This window comes from Ceratotherium simum, chromosome 6 (genome assembly GCF_057802395.1).
Source record: "Ceratotherium simum simum isolate JZ-2026a chromosome 6, ASM5780239v1, whole genome shotgun sequence".
Lineage (NCBI taxonomy): Eukaryota > Metazoa > Chordata > Mammalia > Perissodactyla > Rhinocerotidae > Ceratotherium > Ceratotherium simum.
The window spans coordinates 32,543,612-32,569,315 of NC_141905.1; the positions used below are offsets into that span (position 1 = coordinate 32,543,612).

At 37.0% G+C, this 25,704-nt stretch overlaps 1 protein-coding gene across 6 annotated transcripts in view; it reads right to left on the minus strand.

Annotated features, from left to right (window-relative positions):
• TET1 (tet methylcytosine dioxygenase 1) overlaps positions 1-25,704 on the minus strand; it is a 142,342-nt gene that overhangs the window by 80,622 nt on the left and 36,016 nt on the right. For 5 of the 6 annotated variants that reach the window (XM_004427056.3, XM_087432112.1, XM_087432109.1 and 2 more), the window contains one exon: positions 25,449-25,502. The exons of the other annotated variant lie outside the window; for it this stretch is intronic. In XM_004427056.3, coding sequence (XP_004427113.2) covers positions 25,449-25,502 — 54 coding nt within the window. The remainder of the gene's footprint in view (positions 1-25,448; positions 25,503-25,704) is intronic. 6 annotated transcript variants of the gene reach the window in all.

The window sequence follows — 25,704 nt, forward strand, 5'->3', positions numbered from 1 at the left end:
AGGTATCACCTCAACGAGGTGGCAGCATTATTCACAATAGAAAAAGTAAGGAAACAACTTAAGTGTCTGTCCACTGATGAATGGGTAATGGGTAAAGAAAATGTGATATATACAATGGACTATAATACAGCCTTAAAAAAAGAAAAAAATCTTGTCATTTGTATCAACATGGATGAATCTACTTGGTATTATGGTAAGTGAATGCTGTGTATTGGTTTGATATGATTTCAAATCCACTTGTTTATGACTTAAGTGAAGTTGTTTTTAACTACTTGTTTATAACAAAGACAAAAAAAAGTTTTTGTTCTCATATAAGAATAAAGTAAGTTGTGTCAGGATGTCATCATCTCATCTGTTGTCATTGATAAGAACTCAGTAGCCCCAGCTGAGGGACCTTGATGGGTGCTTATCAGTAAGAACGTGCAGAAGCAACTATGACAAGGGGACATTTAGACTATAAATAATGAGAGTATGTGAGAATTATCTGAGACTTTCGGTATGGGCTGGGTAATACTTTGCTGACCTAAATAAACTCTCCAAAGACCTTCATTAGCTCCTGCTGTGCTAAGGGCAACTCCCTTATTAGCAGTGGTGACAAACCACACAGTGGCCCCATGAAGGATATCAGCCTGCCCACCAACACCTGCATCATCCTTCTCTAGCAACGTGCTCCAGCAACACAGGACTTTTCACTTTCGTTTTGCACTGGCACCTGGGTGTCAGCTCTCAGTTGGTCAAGCCATCTCTCCCAAGTGCCTCCTCATACAAAAAGGTACCCCTCGGACAAAATGTGGACTTTATTCCTTTCATCTCCCAAGTTGCCTGGAACAATAGTATGATTAATCTAGCATTGGTTTGGAGTATGTTATTTCTTTATTGGCTTATTAAAAGATATTATCTTGTGTGCTATTGCTGTGTGAAACTATTATAAATCCCAGTGAACCTATGTTTATTTATTTATTTTTAATTTTTATTTATTTATTTTTTCCCCCAAAGCCCCAGTAGATAGTTGTATGTCATAGTTGCACATCCTTCTAGTTGCTGTATGTGGGATGCGGCCTCAGCATGGCCAGAGAAGGGGTGCGTCGGTGTGTGCCCGGGATCCAAACCTGGGCCGCCAGCAGCGGAGCGCGCGCACTTAACCGCTAAGCCACGGGGTCGGCCCCTACCAGTGAACCTATGTTAAATAAAATATTGGCAAAGATAAAATCAGTCTCTGAGCATAATTTTGCCCCCTGAAACAAAGCAGTGAAATACATCAGACAAAGAAAGACAAATATTGCGTGGTATCACTTATATGTGGAATCTAAAAAAAAAAAAGTCAAACTCATAGAAACAGAGTAGAAAAGTGATTGTCTGGGGCTGGGCGGAAGGCAAAGAGCAAGAGGTTGGTAAAAGGGCACAAACTTTCAGTTAAAGTCTGAGGGTCTAATGTATAACATAACGACTATAGTTGATAACACATGTATTGTGTAATTGAAATCTGCTAAAAGAATAGAATTTAAATGATCTCACTGGGCCGGCTCGTGGCTTAGCGGTTAAGTGCGAGCACTCCGCTACTGGCGGCCCGGGGTTCAGATCCTGGGTGCGCACTGACGCACCGCTTCTCCAGCCATGCTGAGGCCGTGTCCCACATACAGCAACTAGAAGGACGTGCAGCTATGACATGCAACTATCTACTGGGGCTTTGGGGGAAAAAGAGGGGCCGGCCCTACGTTGTACATTTTAAACATCTTACAAATTTATTTGTCAATTATACGTCAATAAAGCTGAAAAAAACTCAGCAATAATTTAAAAATTAAAATAATAGAATCACTTTACAAATGTCAGATTGACAAAGAATTCTGATTGATAATATCTAGACGCGATTAACTCGTTGCTCTTGGTTCAAGTTTAAATTTACAGAGGATGGGCCGGCTCCGTGGCTTAGCGGTTAAGTGCGCGCGCTCTGATGCTGGCGGCCGGGGTTCGGATCCCGGGCACGCCCCAAGGCACCACTTCTCCGTCCAACCCGAGGCCGAGTCCCACGTACAGCAACTAGAAGGATGTGAACCTATGACATACAACTATCTACTGGGGCTTTGGGGGGAAAAAATGAATAAATAAAATCTTTAAAAAAAAAAAAAATTTACAGAGGGTAATAACTATCAAAATTCAAAATGTACACCTAGAAGTACATTCCATTTTTGTTTACATTTCTCTGGAGAATTTTTCCCCATCTTTTGAGTTTCAACTTCTTTGCTTTAGGAGTCTCTCTTGTGGACAATATATCATTTAATTTAGATTTTGTTTTATTTATACAATCTGAGGCACTTCTTTTAGATGGTGACCATATTTCATAGATATTTATCATAATAATAAATGTTTGATGTTGGCAGGTTTTTTGCTAAATGGGTTATTTTCCTTTTTTATTCTCTTTCCCTCTATTAACTTAAAAGACATGCACTCTACTTTAGTTTTACTAATGATTCCCTTTGTCTTTACATAGTATTTTTAAATCTATATTTCTCAACTGATTGAAATCACAGGGCCGGCTCGGCGGCTTGGCGGTTAGGTGCGCAAGCTCTGCTACTGGTGGCCTGGGTTCGGATCCCGGGAGCGCCCTGACGCACTGCTTCTCCGGCCGTGCTGAGGCCACGTCCCACATACAGCAACTAGAAGGATGTGCAACTATGACATGCAACTATCTACTGGGGCTTTGGGGAAGGAAAAAAAAAAAAAAGAAAGAAATCACAATGGAGATGTACTTACACTGATTTAAAAAGGAGTACATACTTAATTAATATGAAGAGAATCAAGCTGTAAAGAAGTAATACAGCATAATCTAATTTTTATAAAATAATAAATGTTAGTATATGTAGTCATAGGAACATAAACCAAACGAATGTCATTTGGTATGGGGTTAGCTACTGGGGATTTTCACTTTCTGCATCATACATTTCTGTAATGTTTAACTAATTTGCACAATGAGCCCAAATAATTTTATAATAAACATGATTATTTTTGTAATCAGAAAAAAAAGATAAAGTTTTTATGCCAAAAAAAATTTGTTTTTAACAACATGCTCATCACTCGGAATATCCCTCCTAGGAATTTATCCTGTAGAAATTTAACCTTAAGAACTATATTATCAAGGATGCATATAGGGGGGCCGGCCCCTTGGCTTAGCGGTTAAGTGCGCACGCTCCACTGCTGGTGGCCCGGGTTCGGATCCCGGGCGCGCACCGATGCACCGCTTCTCTGGCCACACTGAGGCCTCGTCCCACATACAGCAACTGGAAGGATGTGCAGCTATGACATACAACTACCTACTGGGGCTTTGGGGGAAAAAATAAATAAATAAAATCTTTAAAAAAAAAAAGAAAAAAGGATGCATATAGAAATGGTGAAACTTTATATAGAAGAGCAAGGAAATGATTATCCTAATGTCAGGAAAGAAATTTCTTCTTGGGAGTTGGGAGGACAATGAAATGGGTAGAGGGACACACACAGCGGTTACAATACTGGCAAAGTTCTATTTCTTAACCATTTGACTGGTAATTAAGAGTGTTCTCCTTGTAATAATTCTGAACTATACAAACATCTCAAAAAAATAAATTTAATAAAAGGGGCTGGCCCCATGGCCTAGTGGTTAAGTTCAGTATGCTCCACTTCGGCAGCCCGGGTTTGGTTCCCGGGCACGGACCTACAGCACTCGTTGGCAGCCATGCTGTGGTGGCAACTCACATACAAAATAGAGGAATACTGGCACAGATGTTAGCTCAGGGTGAATGCTCCTCAGCAAAAAAAAAAAAACAACAAAAATACTCATATACACTCTTGTATGTATATTTCAGAACTTTAAAAAAATTTTTAAAGCATATAGCAATACAGTATTATAGAATACCATTTTGCATATGTATTTATATATGCAACAAAAAAGGTCTGAAAGAATATAACTGTTAACACTAGGTCCATTTGGCTGAGTTAGGGGAGGTGAATTGTCCACAGCAAATAAATTTACAATAAAAAAAAGACAATAATAAGTATCTAGAATGTCATCTGCTTGGACTTAACGTTATATGAAACAAAACGCCAGGGGGGAGGGAGGAGAGCGAAAGGGATGATTAGGCACATGTGTGTGGTGATGGATTGTAATTAGTATTTGGGTGGTGAACATGATGTAATCTATGCAGAAATAGAAGTAGAATGATGTACACCTGAAATTTATACAATGTTATAAACCAATGTAGCTGCAATAAACAAAAAATAAAATAAAATACGGGCCGGCCCCGTGGCTTAGCGGTTGGGTGCGCGCAGTTGGGTGCACGCGCTCCGCTGCTGGTGGCCCGGGTTCGGATCCCGGGCGCGCACCGACGCACCGGTTCTTAGGTCATGCTGAGGCCACATCCCACGTACAGCAACTAGAAGGACGTGCATCTATGACATACAACTATCTACTGGGGCTTTGGGGGGAAAAATAAATAAATCACAACTGAGCTGAGGAGGTTAGGCATACACAAATAAAAAATGTAAATAAAAAAATAAAATAGAAAAAGAAATAAAACACCAGCACATGTGTTGCCATCATTTCATGTATTTTGTAATGCAAAGAAAATTCCAGACAAAAATGAAAGCATTACAAAAAAAATTATTAAAGTAATAAGTCATTACAACCAGACAGAAGAGGGCACTGCCTTTTCGCCTATCCTCTTAAGTATTTCTTTGAGAGTTATAAACAGACAAATTCAAATCTGGGACTATATTACTTTTTAATTCCTCATAAATATCTCAAACATCATGGAATCAAATCCAATAAAGAAAAAGGAAGACAAGAATAAAAACATAAATCAGAAAGGCCTTGGGCCGGCCCCGTGGCTTGGTGGTTAAGTGTGCGCGCTCCGATGCTGGTGGCCCGGGTTCGGATCCCGGGCGCGCACCGAGGCACCACTTCTCCGTCCATCCCGAGGCCGAGTCCCACATACAGGAACTGGAGGGATGTGCAGCTATGACATACAACTATCTACTGGGGCTTTGGGGGGAAAAAATAAATAAATAAAACCTTAAAAAAAAAAAAAGAAAGGCCAAGCTTCTGAATTCCACAGTTCCCAAAAAATAGGTGTGACACAATAAAATAGAAAATCACCTAATTTTAATATCATACAACTCAGGTTGTAAAGACTGACAAGCTGAGTGTAATGCTTTTAATAAAAATAAACAAAAATAACACCACAAAATGGTTTCCTAGTCTGTGAACACTGAAAACTTTCTCTTACTGCTGAATTTTTCTCATCTCTCTTTTATGAATTACAAAGTTACAACCTGACCTTAAAATACCTCTGTTCTGCACCTCTCTGGAAAGTTGCCAGCTAGACTTTTGTGGCCTGTGCATAAACCATTTTGATGCTTGCTAACAAATGAGATGACAGCCAAGGAAACTAACAAGAGTTTTGAGAACACAAGGCTCCAGGCATGAAGAAGCTCAAGCAGATGTTATATATTTGGACCTTACTAATGAAGCAATTCCTACAAGGCTTCTTGGTATTTTACTTGCAAAACTAATTCAGACAAATCAGCTTGGGAAAGAGCAATCAGAGGGACTAAAAGCTGGATTAAATATGGTAAACAAAGGACCCTTGCCAGGGGTGAACAGTATTCGCCTAGTAGAAATTCAAACATTTAAAACCCCCTAACTCTAACAATCAATTGAAAAACACAGAAAAGAGCAAATTTGGGGACAGTAATAAATGATACCAATGTTACAAGCTACCTTTATAAAAGGGAAAAAAATTTCAGTGACATTCTATAAGAATATAAAAATGTGGTAATCGTTTCACAATATATATGTAACATCACCACGTTGTATACCTTAAACTTACACAGTGTTATATGTCAATTATATCTCAATAAAGCTGAGGAAAAGATTAATTCAAAAAAATATTTAAATAAAAAGAAAGTTCTATATTTCCTGTATAGTAAAATAAATAAATAAATGAAAGAACAAAATAAGAAAAAAATGTTTGTTAAAACTATTCTATTAGCGGGCCGGCCCTGTGGTGTAGCAGTTGGGTTTGTGCATTCAGCTTCGGATCCTGGGTGCGGACCTACTCATGGCTTGTCAAGCCATGCTGAGGTGGCATCCCACGTAGAAGAGCTACAACTCTACAATTATGATATACAACTATGTACTGGGGCTTTGGGGAGAAAAAAAAGAAAAAGAGGAAGATTGGCAACAGATGTTAGCTAAGGGCCAATTTTCCTCAAAAAAAAAAAAACTGTTATATTAGCTTCATGGAAATATTTCAGAACTCATGGAAATAAAGACAAGTATAGAATTCATTTTTAAAAAATAGAAATGGGCCCGCCCCGTGGCTTAGCAGTTAAGTGCGCGCACTCCGCTGCTGGTGGCCCGGGTTCGGATCCCGGGCGCGCACCGCCGCACCGCTTCTCCGGCCATGCTGAGGCCGCGTCCCACATACAGCAACTAGAAGGATGTGCAACTATGACGTACAACTATCTACTGGGGCTTTGGGGGAAAATAAATAAATAAATAAAATTATAAAAAATAGAATTGTCTGGAGGGAAATAAATCAAGGCTCAAATTCTAAGGAAGAAGGGCTGAAAAGGAATTGGAAGTGGCAGGAAGCAACAAGTCATAAAGCAGTGGACTTGTTACCAGATAACAACAAACGCAATAGTCTCCTTTATACATCCCAAGACAAAGTCACCTTGAGCTAAACTTACACATCATTATGCTTGGTTCTAAGAAATGAGAATCCAGCTACATGAAAGGGGTAGAATCTGTCAGGTCTGGCGTTTTTAGATTATTTACATCGAAGTTCCATACACCTTACCCTTTGCCTGGGGTGCCGGATGGGTTTTACTAAATATGTGACAGATACACCAGAGGCTAAACATGTTCTGATATAAAACTCTTACTACAGAAGCTTAGTAGTTAAGCAAGTTATGAAGATGCCATCTGTGTAGAAAACACAGCTTAAGCAGAAAGCTTAAGCTGCTGAGAGGATCTCAAGGTTAGGAGGGACCTTCAAGGGCACGGAGTCCACCTAATGATGCCAGGCATGAACTATCTCTGCATTACCTCCATGACGTGATTCATCAACCTTTGCCTACGTACCCAAAGTAACAAGAAACTACCTCCTAACTATCCAGTATGCTGGTTTTTCCTACCCCCTCACCCATCTACCTGTATCCTTGGAACCCGACATGGGAGTCTTCCTTAACCCTTCAATTATCTATCAGTGATGGATTATAATCCACAGAATAAAATAAATAGCTTTGAGTCCATCCTGATATAATAAATAACTGAATGAATAAATAAGTGGGAGAAGAAGGACACTGCTCCCTTACAGTAGAATTCCCATTAATAGACGAAGAGGAATCGTAGATATAGGAAATGACTACTTGATAAACACCATATTAATAATTGTTGGAGGCAAGAATTACCTGTGGATACTAAAATTAGTGGGTAAAAATATGGAAAACAGGATATCTGTCCAAGTATCTCCCCACAAGATACTTGTTAATTACAAAGGGAAACAGTAATTTTACAAAGAAGAATCCTAGCAGACACTTAAGTCAAGTGATCAAAGTTGACTCAGATATGATACACTGAGAAGGGCACATTGCTCTGTGGATTCTTGCCAAAAATGTATATCCTAAATTTAATCATGAGGGAACACCAAATAAACCTAACTTGAGGAACATTCTACAAAATAACTGACCAGGATTCTTCAAAAGTACCAATGTCATGGAAGATTTTGAAACATTGAGGAACTACTGCAGTTTGGAGACTAAGGAGACATGACAACTAAATGTGATGAGGGATCCTAGAATGAATCCTACACCAAAAAAGGAAATTAGTGGGAAAACTGGCCAAATTTGAGTCAGGTCTTTAGAATAGTAAATAGTAGTGTCAATTGTAATGTCCTGGTTTTGATCATGGTACTACGGTTTTGTAAAATGTTAACATTTGGGGATGTTGGGTAAAAAGTATAAGGAAATTCTTTTTACTTTTTGCAATATTTTTATAAATTAAAAATGACACCCAAATAAAAAGTCAAAAAATATATCCCTATCATAGCCTAGAGCTCATTCCCCTTTCCCCAAGATCCTTTTTCCGCCTCAAGGCTTAACTGGAACTTTTACACAGAGGGAATGGTTTTCACAATGTTCAGTGTGCTGATCACTCTGCTCTTTAATCATAATGTTAGGGTTTACATTTTTTATTTTAATTAGAAATTTCTTTAATTTTATTCCATTCTTATTACAGGAAAAAAATAAATCCAAGCAGATATAGATAAGGAAAACCAGAGGAAAGACTTTAAATCATCTACTCAGGGAAAACTAGTTTGTAGCCTGCCAGATCCCTTTTTACGAAGATAAATATATTTGACGCATTGTTTTTTTTTTTTTTTAAATGAGAATGTATACCATATGTCATTCTGTAATGATTTTTTTCACTTAAAAAATACATTGTTAAATCTCTCTTCCTTTCTTGAGACTGAGGTAGGCATGCATACTTTCAAGACTCTATCCAAACTGCTCTCCATAAAGATAGTACCAATTTATTTTCTCACAGAGCCAAGACTGTCCCATTTTTAACTCAAATGTCCCATATTAACTAACCTTGTTCTTTTACCTTTCCAAATTTGTAAAGCAAAAAAAAGGGGGGAGAGCTTCCTATAATAATGTATGCTTTTCAAATTATTATAGAGGATGACCATTTAAAAATTATTTCTTGAACACTTATATTTCTTCTTCTGTGAAGTTGACCACTTAGTAATTTTTTCCCTTTATTTAAACTTCCAGGGCCAGCCCCGTGGCTTGGCAGTTGAGTGTGCGTGCTCCGCTACTGACAGCCCGGGGTTCGGATCCCAGGTGTGCACCGATGCACCACTTGTCCGGCCACGCTGAGGCGGCGTCCCACATACAGCAACTAGAAGGATGTGCAGCTATGACACAACTATCTACTGAGGCTTTGGGGAGAAAAAGGGAAAAAAAAAAAAAAGGAGGAGGATTGGCAATAGATGTTAGCTCAGGGCCAGTCTTCCTCAGCAAAAAGAGGAGGATTGGCATGGACATTAGCTCAGGGATGATCTCCCTCACAAAAAATTTTAAAAAAATAATAATAAAATAAAATAAAAAAAGTAAAAGGGAATCTCTTTAAAAATAAATAAATAAACTTCCAGGCACCTCTTTCATTCCCCATGACATCACAAACATCACTGATGGCATTTAGGTGCTCTTATTTGCAAGTACTGTCAGTATTATGCAATCTCATTTATCTTTATCAGAAATTTTAACTCTTTTCAGACCAACTACGTGCTTTTGTACATATCATTAAACATTCTGAACGTCAATTCCTCTTCTCTATGTTCTATCTATTCTTTAATCCTTAGATCAAATGGCAAAACTCCAAGACAGGTCCTGTTTCCTCTATACATTTACCAAAACTCACCACCCACACTAAGAATAAAAAAAAAAACCCACCTCACCTCACTTAACTTTATTCTCCTCCATACTGTTATTACATGCTCAATGTGATATGACATGTGCATAGATTATATAATATCTTGTAAAAATCTGTGTTCAGTCAAGTATGTTTATTTGTATTATTTATTTTATATCTATATACACATATGGTTTTTTTTGCTGAGGAAGATTGGCCCTGAGCTAATATCTGTGCCCATCTTCCTCCATTTTATGTGGGACACCTGCCACAGCAGGGCTTGATTAGCGGTGCATATGTCCACGCCTGGGATCCGAACCCATGAACCCCAGGCCTCCAAAGCGGAGCATTCAAACTTAACCACTAGGTTTACTTTAATAATAATTACAATGATGAAAAACTAGAATCCAATTAATTCTTCTGGACAACAGTTTTTCCAAAAATGTTATTGTGACTTAATAATGCTACTATTTTTAGGTAATATATAGAGTATTATTCGAAAATAAATTAAAGCAGTTATTATAGAGTCATATGATGGATAACATTTAACAACAATGTAGCTATCACTAGAATGACTAAATGAAAAAATTGTCAAACGAAATGTTGGAGAAGACGTGGAGCAACCGAAATTCTCACAATTGCAGTGGAAGTATAAAATGGTACAATCACTTTAAAAAATCATTTGGCAGGCCGGCTCCGTGGCTCGGCGGTTAAGTGCGCGCGCTCTGATGCTGGCGGCCCGGGTTCGGATCCCAGGCACGCCCCAAGGCACCACTTCTCCGTCCAACCCGAGGCCGAGTCCCACGTACAGCAACTAGCAGGATGTGAACCTATGACATACAACTATCTACTGGGCCTTTGGGGGGAAAAAAATGAATAAATAAAATCTAAGGGCCGGCCCCGTGGCTTAGCGGTTAAGTGCTCGCGCTCTGCTGCTGGCGGCCCGGGTTCGGATCCCGGGCGCGCACCGACATGCCACTTCTCCGGCTATGCTGAGGCCGCGTCCCACATACAGCAACTAGAAGGATGTGCAGCTGTGACATACAACTATCTACTGGGGCTTTGGGGGGAAAAAAATAAATAAATAAAATCTTTAAAAAAAAAAAAATCTAAAAAAAAAAATAAAGTACATTTACTTAATATTAAAAAAAAAAAATCATTTGGCAGATTCTTAAATTATTACATATACACCTATCCTATGACTCAGCAATTAAACTCCTATTTTTCCAAGAGAAGTGAAGACATGTCCACGCACACACACACAAAAACCCTTGTATAAAAAAGTTCATAGCAGCTTTATTCATAATTCCTAGAAACATTTGGAAACAATCCAAATGTCCATCAACAAAGAATGGATAAACAAACTGTGGTATAGTCTTACAATGAAATATTACTCAGCAATAAAAATAAACAAATGATTGATACACACAACATGAATGAAGCTCAAAAATTGATGAGTTCCAAGACAATTCAATGGGGAAAGGATAGTCTTCAACAAATGGTGTTGAGACAACTGGATATCCACATGCAGAAGAATGAAGTTGGACCCTACATCATACCATCTATAAAAATTAACTTAAAATAGATCAAGACATTAAAGTAAAAGCTAAATCATAAGTCTCTGAAGAAATCATAGGTGTAAATCTTTGTAAACATGGATTAGGCAATGGTTTCTTAGATATAACACCAAAAGCATAAGCAATCAAAGAAAAAAAAATATAAACTGAATATCATCAAAATTAAAAACTTTTGTATTACAAAGGACACATCAAGAAAGTGAAAAGATAAGCCACAGAATACGAGAAAATATTTGCAAATCATACAACCAATAGGAGACTTGTATGTAGAATACATCAAGTACTATTTACAAGTCAATAATAAAAAGTCAAATAACCCAATTAGAAAATGAATAAACAGCTTTCTAAAGAAAGCATATGAATAGCCAATAGGCACATAAAGAGACACTTACTATATTGTTAACCATCTGAGATACCACTTCACCCATCCACTAGGAGGGCTAAGATAAAATATATGGACAATAACAAGTATTGGCGAGAAAGTAGAGAAACTGGATCTCTCATATGTTGCTAGTGAGAACTAGTGAGAACGTAAAATGGTGCAGCTGCTTTAGAAAAGTTTGGCAATTCCTCTAAAAGTTAAACATAGAGTTAACATATGACCCAGCAATTCCACTCCTAGGAATGTACCCAAGAGAAATGAAAGCATATGTCCACCCAACACTTGTATACAAATGACCATAGCAGCAATATTCATAATACCCAAAAAGTGGAAACAAGCTAAATGGCCAAGAAATGGTGATTGGATAAATAAAATGTGCTATATACATACAATGGAATATTCAGGAAGGGAGGAAAAAACGAATTAAGCACTGATACATGCTACAGCATGGATGAAGCTTGAAAACATTATGCCAAATGAAAGAAACCAGTCACAAAGTACCATGTCTTGCATGATTGTATTTATATGAAATGTCTAGAATAGGGAAATCCATAGAGATAGAAAATAAATTATTAGTTGCCTAGGGCTGGAGTGGATGGAGTTGAGGGGTGACTGCTAAGAACAGGGTTACTTTTTGGGGTAATGAAAATGTTCCAAAATTGACAGTGGCGATCCATGTATGACTGTGCGTACACTAAAATCCATTATTTTTCATGTGTGAGGAAGATCAGCCCTGAGCTAACATCCATGCTAATCCTCCTCTTTTTGCTGAGGAAGACCAGCTCTGAGCTAACATCTATTGCCAATCCTCCTCCTTTTTTTTTCCCCCAAAGCCCCAGTAGATAGCTGTATGTCATAGTTGCACATCCTTCTAGTTGCTGTATGTGGGACGAGGCCTCAGCATGGCCGGAGAAGCGGTGCGTGGGTGCGCGCCCAGGATCCGAACCCGGGCCACCAGCAGCGGAGCACAAGCACTTAACCACTAAGCCACAGGAGCGGCCCCTACTAAAAGACATTAAATTGTACACTTCAGGGCCAGCCCCGTGGCTTAGCGGTTAGGTGCACGCACTCCGCTACTGGCGGCCCGGGTTCGGATCCCAGGCGCACCAATGCACCGCTTGTCAGGCCATGCTGAGGTGGCGTCCCACATGCAGCAACTAGCAGGATGTGCAATTATAACATACAACTATCTACTGGGGCTTTGGGGAGAAAAAGGGGAAAAAAAAAAAAAAGGATTGGCAATAGATGTTAGCACAGGGCCAGTCTTCCTCAGCAAAAAAAGAGGAAGATTGGCATGGATGTTAGCTCAAGGCTGATCTTCCTCACCAAAAAAAAAAAAAAATTGTAAACCTCAAATGAGTGAATTGTGTGGTATATGAATTATATCTCAATAAAGTTTTTTTTTTAAAAAACGAACATGTTCAAATCTATCTTTCTACTTCTGACTGAAAGAAACCAGATACACATACACACAAAGTATATTCTATATAATTCCATATGTAAAAATTCATAGAAAGGCAAAACTAACCTATGGTGATAGAAACCAGATCAACAGTTGCTTGGAGAGGGAGCAGATTGACTAGGAAGAGGCACAGGGGAGGTTGCTGGAGTGACAGAAATGATTGGTGTTTTTCTATGCATTCATCAAAATTGGTTGAATAATATATTTAATATTTGAGTATTTCACCGTTAATAAAATATATTTAAAATGTAATGCCGTTATTAAAAAAGAATGAGGTGATACATCTGCATATGTACACAACATATATGTAACTATGGATATATTTGTATGTATATAGACTATATCTGGAAGAATACCCAAAAAACTGTTAAGAATATGTAACTCTTAGATGTGAGGGAATAGGGAGGTTGAAAAAGGAGGACAATGAGTATACAGAACTTTTACCTTACCTCCATACATTTCTTCTTTTTTGTGTGTGTGAGGAAGATTGGCCCAGAGCTAACATCTGTGCCAATGTTTCTCTATTTTTTGTACATGGGACACCACCACAGCATGGCTTGATGAGCTGTGTGTAGGTCTGCACCCGGGATCCAAACCCACGAACCCTGGACCACCAAAGCAGAGCACGCAAACTTAACCACTATGCCACCAGGCCAGCCCCTCTTCATACATTTCTGTTTGAATTTCTTTCAAGATTGTTCTTTTTTGTGTGTGTAATTTAAAACTATTTTTAAATGAGTTCACTGGATTTCCTTTTAAATCATACTGACGTTTTCATTTTCTTCCTTAATAAAATTAATTTTGACTACACATGATGTTTCCCTCAGGTCATTAATTGTACATAGGACTGAAGTATACTTTTGCTGCTATTATGGTAACCTATAAACTTCACATAGAGGTAATTTTGTGAGTTTTGTTTTTTGATTATATCCTGAAGGATGTTTAATGTAATTTGTTTCCTATCTGGTTCATAAACAAATCTTTTTTTTTTCTTCAAAGCTATTTGGTCCTAGATTGGGGGAGTGGGTTGTCACTGATTAATTGGTTATCTTCTATTTTACTGTATTTGTCTCCGCTGAGTTGGAATTCTTTCTTTTGTATTAAGTCCTTGGTAAGATAGGGTTGTGTGGAAGATAAGAGCAGGAAAGGGCAAGATAAAGAAGGAATGAAGTCTATGTCATATTCCCTTGGAATTCAATGCCTAGTTAGCTTTGTCATCCTAATATCTGCTTTTTTTCAACATCCTGGATACTATACTCACATTTTACCATTTGGTAACCTCAGTCCCACTTTCTCAACCAAAATTAACCATTTGGCTACAGTGCAATAGGACATTAAATAGAGGCATAGGCAGTTTTCGTTATTACTTAAAAGTTTTATTCATTTAATCTTTAAAACTTAAGACAGCCCATTTCTATGCCCAAACAAAGTTACATTTGTTACCATTTGTTCTTAAAGGTAACAAAATACAAAATAGAATGTTTAGGTTAAAATAGAATCCATCACAATAATATTTCATTCAGACAAGAATCATGAATGAACGCTAAAAACCAATGAGAAGTAACAGAATACTTACATAGTCTTAAAGTAGCTCCACAAAAATTATTTATTACAAAATGAAAAAGAGTAACAGTACTGGAGAAACCTGGTAGATACCACCTTATCCAAGAGATGATCAGTGTGATCATAGTACATAATGGAACAAATCAACATCATGTGCCTCCAGATATGATTCGCTGAAAAGAACACAATCTCACTTCTGTGGCTTTCTTGTTAAAAATGTAAACCTGAATCTAATCATGAACAAACATTGAATAAACCCAAACTAAGGGACATTCTGCAAAAATAACTGACCTGTACTCTTTGAAAATATCAGACTGACAAGAGTAAAGAGACAGAGCAACTGAACGCAATGCATGATCTGAGATTATCTTTTGATACACACTACATTATTAAGGACAATTGATGAAATCTGATCAGTAGATTAGGTAATAATACTATTGTATCTATGTTAATTTCCTGATTTTGATCACTGTACTATAGTTATGTAAAAAGAGGTCCTTGTTTGTAAGAAATGCATACTTTAGTATTTAGGGGTAAAGAGACATCATGTCTGAAACTTACTCTCAAAGAACTCAGGGGGAAAATCTATATAATGTGGAGAGAGAGAGAAAGCAAATGAGATAAAATGTTAACATTTGGGTAAACTGGGTGAGGGGTGTTTAGAAATACTTGGTACTACTCTTACAGCTCCTCTGTTATTTGAAATTACATCAAAATTTTTTGTTTAATTTTAATGAAGTCCACAAGAAAGAAGTGGGAAGACAAGATGCTTTCCTATTTCAGAGTTGAGCATATTTACACTGCTTGACCAATGAATCCAACTGGCTTTTCCGATTGAAAAGTCAAAATAGGAAAACACATTGTTTATATTGTCTTTTATTCTGACCAGGGGCAGCACAAAAATTATTCTTCACAGACAATTTTTCACTAGAAATTATATTGAGTGGAAGTTAGCCTGTCAGGCCTTATATAACTGTATCGTGTGTTATAATGCAGAGTATTTTAGGAAATGTGGCCCAGGTAACTCAGCTTTCTGATGGTCTTAACTTGTTTTAGTGAAGTGATCAAATATCAGAGGCTTTAAATAAACCCTGGACAGCTAGATTAAATTTCTGATGGAATGTTCTAACCTGCAGTGCAGTTATTTTACACCATTCATTAAATGAGGGCACAAACTAGATTTCATGGGTGAAGTGACAAAATTGACATTTTGAAATGGCTTCTACTTATTTTAATCTGCAAAGAACCTTCAGATTTTTATAAGGGTCATCAAAACCCTTACTGCAAGTCAATAATACCTTTGTAAGTGCTTCACCATGGCTTTATAAATACCACTAATTCATTTTTATCATTTCTTTATTTGAGTGAGCCAATAATTAAGGCATCCCTTTCTCTTCCATTTTCTGCTACCACCTGGTGTAGATGCACCAGATCAATTTAATCCCAACTACATTTATTTTTTTCAGTCTGCTAATCTCCTCCAATTAGGAATTTAGGATCCAATCCAGGAAGCACTGGACACTCCAACAAAGACCCCAACAGCTAAATGTGGACTGAGCAACCTATCTGGAACCTGAAATTTACTGCCAATTATCTATATTTCCTGATCTTCAAATCAAAAGATTTTATGAAAGACAAATAGTGTTCAAAATCATCAGTCAAGAAACACACACACACACACACACACACACACACACACACACAATGGTGGGAAAACAAGACAAAAGGAGACCAAAGAGACATGACAACCGAATACAACACATGATCTAGGACTGGATGCTCGATCAGGATGAAAACAGTTAGAAAAGATTTTTTTGAAAGGTCGGGAAGCTTTTTAAATGGATAGTACCTTAGGTTAGACTGAATCAATATTAAACTTCTTCAGTGTGATAATTGTGTTGTGGTTATGTGGAAGAATAGTCTTAGGTGAGGCATGCTGAAGTATTTACAGGTAAAATGTCACATGGTCCAGCAAAAAAAAAAAAAAGGATATAAAAAAGAATATAGATGTTTAATGGATTATTCTTTCAACTTTTTTGTAAGTTTGATTTTTTTCAAGTAAAAGTTAGAGAAAAATTAATTAAATTAAAATAAATGTGTTAGATATGTATCCTGATTTCCACAGCTATTCATTACAGAAACTGTTCAAGGTTGGCCTGATGATTTGAGAATGTACAGTTTTTCTCATATATCCATATGTCACTATAGTAATTTCTACAGTTCAGATCTAACTGATTAAAGTTAGGCCATGATGATATGCATTAATTCAATCATCGGTTAAATGGACGTTTATTGAGTTGTAGGCACAAGATATTACATTAAGATACTATGCAGAACACAAAGTTGAATGCTGCTCTAAACTTAAAAGTTTACAACCTAGTTTAAAGCATAATGAAACTGACTCAAAATCTAAACACATTAATATTCTACAAAGGACTTTATTTTATAGTAACAATCATAATAAAAATAATGATAATGATAGCTATAGTTTATGGAACACCCACTATGCATGAGATAAATTCAGTAAGTTAAAAATTCTGTAATCTACTAAACAACCTTGTGGGTTAGTTATTGTTCCCCTTTAACAGATAATGAAAACAGGTCTCAGAGATCTGTTTTCCCTAGGTCACACAATTAGTAAATAGAAGTGGAGCTTAAACCCAGGACTATGTGACATTAAAGGTCATGTGCCTTCCTTTGGGTACTGCTGATACCACAAGGAGATATACAGTTAAAATTTTTAAAAAATGAAAATTAATCAAAAGCACTAAATACTTGTGATATCGAAATTTAGAATGCTCAGAAAATTTCAGATATATTTTTCCTATTTTTTTTGAGAGAGAAGTTCTGTCTAAAATAACTTTAAACTTATTTCAAGAATTGGAATACACAGTTATTGGATGAAATATTCTTCCTTTTCTAAAGTAGAATGAATACACAAGATATTAAATGAAAACATTTCTAAGATAGAAAAAAATACCTTCATATATTTAAGATAAATTTTTTGAGAATTTAGTGAGAACTTTCTTATATGATTCTTATCTGGATGAAATCATGTTTCACATACATAACTTGCAAAGATCACTGTAACTTGTATCCTGTTTCAAATGTGTTCATCTCAGTGTACCTTTATTTTTATAAATAAATTCTATAATTCAAACTAACCATCAACTGTGAGATTATTTTTCATATTGATGATATTCTAGTCTTTATTATAGAATCTTTGATTGTATAGAAAATATACTTATAAACAAAAGGGGAAAGAGAGAAATTTAGTATTTTCAAAGTTTAAAGTCTTATTTTTGTTATTCCGTATGAGAAAAAGCAGAAGTAATATTTTTAAGAGAAAGAAAAGGCTTTCTGGAATATAAGTTTATATTTCCCAGATAAGTCAATTAAGTGAATATACTGCAAAGAAATTATACATTTTCTGAAAGGTGCACTTAATATTTTTAAAGTGTTGGAGAGGATGTGGAGAAAAGGGAACCCTCATACACTGCTGTTGGAAATGCAAACTGGTGCAGCCACTATGGAAAACAGTATGGAGATTTCTCAAAAAATTAAAAATAGAAATACGATACAATCCAGCTATCCCATTACTGGGTATTTATCCAAAGAACATGAAATCAACAATACAAAGAGAGCTATGCACCCCTATGTTCATTGCAGCATTATTCACAATAGCCAAGATGTGGAAGCAACCCAAGTGCCCATCAACTGATGAATGGACAAAGAAGATGTGGTACATATATACAATGGAATACTACTCAGCCATAAAAAAAAAAAAAGACAAAACTGTCCCATTTGCAACAACGTGGATAGGCCTTGTGGGTATTTTTTTTTAATAATTTTATTTATTTATTTATTTTCCCCCAAAGCCCCAGTAGATAGTTGTATGTCATAGCTTCACATCCTTCTAGTTGCTGTATATGGGACGCGGCCTCAGCATCACGGGAGAAGCGGTGCAGTCGGTGCACGTCCCGGATCTGAACCCGGGCCGCCAGCAGCGGAGCACGTGCACTTAACCGCTAAGCCACGGGGCCAGCCCATGGCCTTGTGGGTATTATGTTAAGTGAAATAATCTAGACAGAGAAACACAAACACTGGATGATTTCACTCATATGTGGAAGATAAACAAGCACATGGATAAAGAGAACAGATTAGTGGTTACCAGAGGGGAAGCGGATGAGGGGGTGGGTGAAAGGGGTAAAGGGGCACATATGTATGGTGACGGATAAAACTAGAGTGTTGGTGGTGAGCAAGATGTGGTCTATACAGAAACTGATATATAATAATGTACACCTGAAATTACACAATGTTATAAACCAATATGACCTCAATAAAATAAAAAAATAAAATTCACAGGGACTAATAAAAATATATTTTTAGTAACACATATTACATTTTAGATATAATAAGAATAATAATGTCACTAATTCAGAAATTACTATATGCCAATCTGTCCTAAGCACTTTACATGTATTCAATAATTCATTTAACTCCACAGCAACCTTATGATCTTATATGGGAGTGTATGCGTATACTATATTTAAATTAAACACACACAGAATTTAATACTTAAACAATTTAGTTATTTAAAATAACTAAGTTTCTAAAATAAGTTTATTGTTTAACATCTGGTTCCTTAGAACCATGAAGAGAACCTATACTTTAATCAAATTCATATGACATCACTAAATTTTATACATAGATGATAAAACTGTAGCATCTCTTCCCTTAAAATTTATCACATGCAGAAAGTCCTGTTTTTAGTCCAAAAAGAACTAAAAGAGTTAATCAATATTCAAAACTATGAAGCATCAGAACAGGTTAAAAAAAGGTACTGTAATCTTCATTTTCTTGCGTAGGCCACTGTGGTAGGTAAATCTTGTCATCAAGTCTTTAAAAACATTATTTTTATGACACATTTTGGACATCGAAAGACATTCCATTATTAAACTAACTATAAGTTGAAAACGCATTAGGATACTAGTAAGGTTTTAACAAAAATTTAATTAAAAGTTCTTATTTGGCTCTTTTTACCTGACACTTGAGAATATATTCTAGTCAGTACATGGAAAATTATACAGTAAGGAAGGTAGTCCCCAGAAGACAGTATGTATGAATCCAGTACTATCAAAACACAAACAGTATCAGATGAGCATACGTATTTAAGAAACAAGGCATATGTTCTTTTCTGAGCTAGGAAGAATTCAACAGACTTTTTTTTGTAGCCTGAATGAAATTTTCCTCAAGCCCATTCACCCCACTTGGCTTTTATTCACTCTGATTCTCTGTTTGGGATCATTCCTAGAAATTACAGAACGGACATGGGTCTCTAGTCACTGGCAATGTACGTGCTCCAGTGATAAATGAATGATTTGACTATGTGTGAGCTGGCTTCGTGAGAACCCAGCCCTGAAATCAGTCTGATCATCTCTGGGCAAAACGCTATATTACAATTTTTGGGTATGCAAACCAGAAGCCCCATGTGTGCCTTTGATCGTGTGAATAAACACTGATGGATGAGTGCACGTCTTTGACAGTTTTTGCCAGCTTATGACATAATGAGGAAAATAAGGACCATGTGTTGAATCATAGAACTAAATTATTAAATTTATATGAGCGTCCTGTATTCTGAGATTATCTTCTTCCAATTTACATGGCTTTTTTTTAAAAACTGGTATTCCTTTGTGGATACTCTCGCCACCCACTCTGAATTTTTTCCCCACTGCTTTGTTACAGTGAGAAGTCTGGGATTCATTGCCTGGAACTGTGAAGGACTCAATCAACATCGCATGTTTTTCCCTGAACAATAGTCAAGCTCAGTATTTGATCTGTCACTTAAATCTGCAACATGTTGCTATAAGTCATGGACTGTTACATTATAACCAGAGTTAAGAAATGTTTATCATTTGACCAACTATTTCTTTTACTAACTGAAACAAAGTTGTAGATAAGTGTGTAGAGAAAACTCTTTAGTAACTGTTATCCTCCATTTCTTGTAGCTTAATGCGTTTTACAAATAAACAAGGTAACTATTGTATCTAATTTGGTACTTTTAAATCAGCACTAGTACATACAACAATTTACAGATGAAAGGAATACTTCTCAAAGACATCAAGTCAATTTCCCTAGCTGGTGTTTTCCCTTTCTCACACCTTTTTTGTTTCCTTCAGAGCATGCGCCACAATTTGTAATTTATTCATTTATTTTTATTTTTTTGCCTGCCTTTCCTCAGCAACATTTAATCTCCTTGACTTGTACACCATTGTAGCCCCAGCATTTAGTATGTGCTAAAAAAAATATTTATTGAATGTTAATAATAATGTTGTTCAGGAAAAGAACACTTATTGAGCATTTACTATGTGCCAGGCAATCATGGTACTAAATATTTTGAATGTCCCTATGCCATGCAAATCAAGACTGTGTGTGAATGTGATTCATTTATGATTTGATTCTTTTAAAACATATTTTAAAAAGACATATAAGTACAGCTATATGTCAGTGTCTTGTCCTCTCTCCTAGTAAGATATGAGTTATGACTCCCCCCCATTACTCCCACTCACTCACCACTTTTCTTCTCATTTATCAGCATCATCAAGGAAGGAAGGAAACAGTGAAGAGCAGGGCTGCTGGTGCAGAAGCTAGCAGGAAGATCACTTAGTTTTCATTTTTTCTTTCTAAATCATCTATAGACGGTTTCCTAGTTTAATATCCACTGACATTTCTTTATATTTGTTCACCCAGTTCTTCCAAATACTACTTTGATGATATTTTATAACCAAATAGCTAGAAAATGTCCCTTACCAACCTAGAAAGAGTATCTAATTACAGAACATATAAATGCAGTCCCCTCTCAGAGATGCCCACACTTTTTATTTTGAAATGATTTTAGGGGCCGGCCCCATGGTGTAGCAGTTAAGTGTGCATGCTCTGCTGCTGGCGGCCCGGGTTCGGATCCCAGGCACGCACCGACGCACCGCCTGTCAGGCCATGCTGTGGTAGCGTCCCATATAAAATGGAGGAATACGGGCACAAATGTTAGCTCAGGGCCAGTCTTCCTCAGCAAAAAGAGGAGGATTGGCATGGATGTTAGCTCAGGGCTGATCTTCCTCACACACACACACAAAATAAATAAATAAAATAAATTTAAAATGATTTTAGATTTACAGATAAGTTGCAAAAATAGCATTCAGTTCTTAATACGCTTCACCCAGCCTCACCTTCTTATATAATCAAGGTTCTGGTACTATTTTTGACCCTACCATACTGCCCCTGTAACCACTAGTGATGCTGAATATGTTCTGTTTGCCACTCCAGGTCCACACTCTATCTTCTACACCCTCTTACATGCCACAGGAAGCTGGCCAGGATATATTTCATCAGTGGGCTCCCTTTCCTTTTGGCTTCTGATTGTGATCAACCAACGAAAGCAGCAGGAAACTGGAAGTCAGGCTATTTATTTCCATTCTTGCCTCCCCACGACTTTCTCTTTGCAGAAACATCCCATAACCAAAGGCCATAACAAAGCCCCCACTCCCTCTATTCAGCTACAACTATTCTACCTGTGTTCCTGCTCCCTTGCCCCTTCATGCCTAGGAGTGGCAATGGCTCTCTGCTGTCATTAGCCCTGGGATGCTTTACCATCCCTAGTGTTTTCCTTAATACTGCCCACCCCTTTTAAACAACCCCTTTATTAAATTCTCAACACCCCTAACTGACGGTGCAAACTGATTTTCTCCAAGGACAATGACTGACAACCTAACCAAAGTTATATTACCTTAAAATTGACTTTCTTTACGGGAATATATCCTCCTACCCCACCACACAAAGTGGAGATTATTTACATAAATGTTTCTACCAAGTGGGATTCCCAACCATGGCACTCACAAGTCCGATTTCATGAATCAAGGCCTGAAATGATTTCACACCTTTACCTTACTCAAGAGTCAAGGAAACAATTATAACACAGCTAACAAGGTGCCATCTATCTATGAAAATAACTCTACTGATCATCAATAGGGCCTGAGCAGGAACCTGGTCCTCCAGCACCAGTGGGGGCAGGAGTTTGTGTTGAGCCCCCCTCTCCACTGTTTGATACCAATTCTGGCCATATGGCAGGGTCTGACCCAAACTGTCATTTCAGCTAGAGGAAAATGCTCTCTCTAGTCAGGGATTTCAGATCACAATTTATAGTTTTAAATTTTGAATCACAATAGAATAAATATACGTCATCAATACAGATAACAGATTGTTTAAGGATGAGAGGTATGAGACATGCCAGGCAACTTCAGCCCCACAACTGGATTCAGTCTTTAGTTAGCAGGTTCAGAGTAGGATGGGACAAGCTTCAATTCTACACCCAATTTCCTTAATCCGACTCTTCATCTGCCCAACTATTTCCTAATAGATGATGAAGATGAAAATCAGTCAGCACATCTGTAGCATCCACCCTGACAAAGAGCAAGGAAATCTAAGAGGCCAGAGTCACAAGAAGCATACTAGACCTCTGGCACAATGCCAAAAGCAAAGAAGTACATTATGAACAGAGAGCAAGTTGTAATAAGCTATAGATTCCCATCACTGATCCTTGGGTAACAGCCAGCTGGAATAAGTCCTCACCCATAACACCTTAAACTGAAAGTTGTACTCCTCCCCTACCCTCGCTCCCAAATGGTGGATTTAATTTTCTTAACATCTCCTTCAGGGTTATATAATATTCTACATTTGCTCCAATTGTATTTTACACATATCAAGCTAAAATCTGAAAGTATTTTAGCATTTCTATTGTGGCACAGAGAAAGAAAGCTTTCTTTAGAGAAGAACAAAAAATACTACGACTAACAGAAAACTAAAGAAAACATTTTAAACTGCCAACATGAGAAAAAAAATTTTTTTTTCCTTGTAGAGCATTTCCCTACTCTTGTACAACAATCAATAACGGTAGAGGAAAGTGAGCGACAATTTGGTTCTACTTGCTGTGGCACATGAAATTCAGCCACCCACAGGCACTTATTTTTCAAAAAAGTCAGTCTATTGCTATGATTCAAAAAAGCAACACACAGTATATTTACTTCTGAAATTTATTTCAGGCAACAGGACACCCAGAGACTAACAAAATAAACATAGAATTAAATAGTACTCCCAAAGCTCAATTTTACTTCCTAGCAAAGGCGGGTGATGATCTAGCTACCAAGGTTACTTAGTCTATATTAGTTTGTCCACACAGCCTTTCCCTTTCTCCTATACCCCCATCCCCACCTCCTCACAAATTTGAGAGCCATTTATAACAGGAGGACTAAAACTATTCCTCACTTGAAGATTTTAAGACAAAACTCCTGAGATGGATACACCCAACAAAGAAAGTATAAAAAGAGATTAAGAAATATAAGTAGAGGGGCTGGCCCAGTGGCCTAGTGAGTAAGTTTGAGCACTCTGCTTTGGCATCTGGGAGTTCGAGGGCTTGGATTCTGAGCATGGATCTGCACACCACTCATCAAGCCATGCTGTGGCTACATCCCATATACAAAATAGAGGAAGATGGGCACAGATATTAGCTCAGGGACAATCTTCCTCAAGCAAAAAGAAGAAGATTGGCAACAGATGTTAGTTCAGGGCCAAACTTCCTCACCAATAAAAAAGAGAAATATAAGTGGGGCTTTGAATGGTACACTTCTATAGTTGGGGGAGGAGAAGGGAGTAAAAGCAGGTGGGTAGATCAATATGCAGAAGAAAAACAGAGGAGGGTTTAATTTACCTTGAAAATAACCAGTATTCTATTTGTCCAGGCCCAGTGAGAACTTATGCCAAGCAATTTCATTCATTTCAATGATCATAGTGCCTAGCACACTGATGACTATGTGGTAAATATTAAATAAATACTCATTGGTTGATGAAAAATGTACATGACAATGCTATGTACACACAGGAAATAGAAACTCGAGGTGGTCAGACAATTAAAAAGCAATTCAAGGTTTGGTTCTCCATGTCAATAACAATTTCAAGGTACACAACTGTGGAAACAAATGAGATAAGAATTTGCCACATCCATAGTTCAACATGTTGTTCCTCTTTGAGTGCTACAACTTTATTTGCAAAAGAAAAGCTAAGATTAGGTTAAAATATTTTTAATTACATGTACACAACACAATCTTAAAGACAAGTAGTTTTATTGCTTAATATGTCTTCTTGAACTAAAAACTTGCTCAGTTTGCTTGTGTTTATAATAGCAATATACCACTTGAAACCTTTAACACATAAGCATCTATTTGCTAGACTGAAGCAAGCCTTAAACTTTTAGTAATGCCATATGCTTTTAAATTAACCCTTCTAAATACTGTACAAAGCTTATAACACAGACTGCTAGCTTATAAACTGAATTAGGTTACTACCAAACACTCATTAGGCAAAGTATTTTGAAAATAAAGGAAATATGCATATTCCTACAGCTCTATGAATGCCAAAATTAAAGATGATAGAATTTGAGATTAAGCAATTGTAATTTGGCTGTCAGATCTCAAAGGCTTACACATTTTAAGCTGAACTAAAACCTCTAAGGATCTTTTCCTTTGGAAAGAAAAATTGCACATTTTAAAATAGTGTCTAATGGAAGGTCTATTAAAATCACAATGGATCATAGCTGTCAACTTCAAATAGTGTCTTTCTCCTTAAGAGCTTAAGTTTACACAGTGGTGCAACACCACAAATGCAGATGCTACAAAGGGAGCTACAAAGAAAAACAAATTTTATTCACAGCACTTTGCATATAAACTTTTCCTTTTGCAGACTTGTGTGAAGTTAAAAATAAAGGATGCTAATATGCACATTATGCAGCACATCAAAAAAAAAAAAAAACAGAGAGAAAGCACTTTAGTTGAGTGAAAATTCATTTTTCTACTAAAAATCTGGGAGAATTCACAGCCACTGACTCCAAATTTACCCCTAAGTGACAGAAAAATACTATATGAAATGGAAAAAAAATTAAATATGATTTAATCAATAGCTGATTACCTTTACAACTTTGGGCTTCTTTTCCCTCTGGGGCCTCTTGTTTTCCTTTATAACCTAAAAAAAATCAAATTGCAAAATGAGCCTCCATTTAAGAAAAAAAATTAGCTCCCACCCCCCCAAAATTTTTGGCTATTTCTCTGTAAAACTACTTAGATCATTTAAAATCATCAACATGTTTGCTAGGCAGAACCTAAAGAGCTTATGTAAAATGTATACTTTAAAAGTCACTGAAAAAAAGCCTTGCATAAAGATGAAG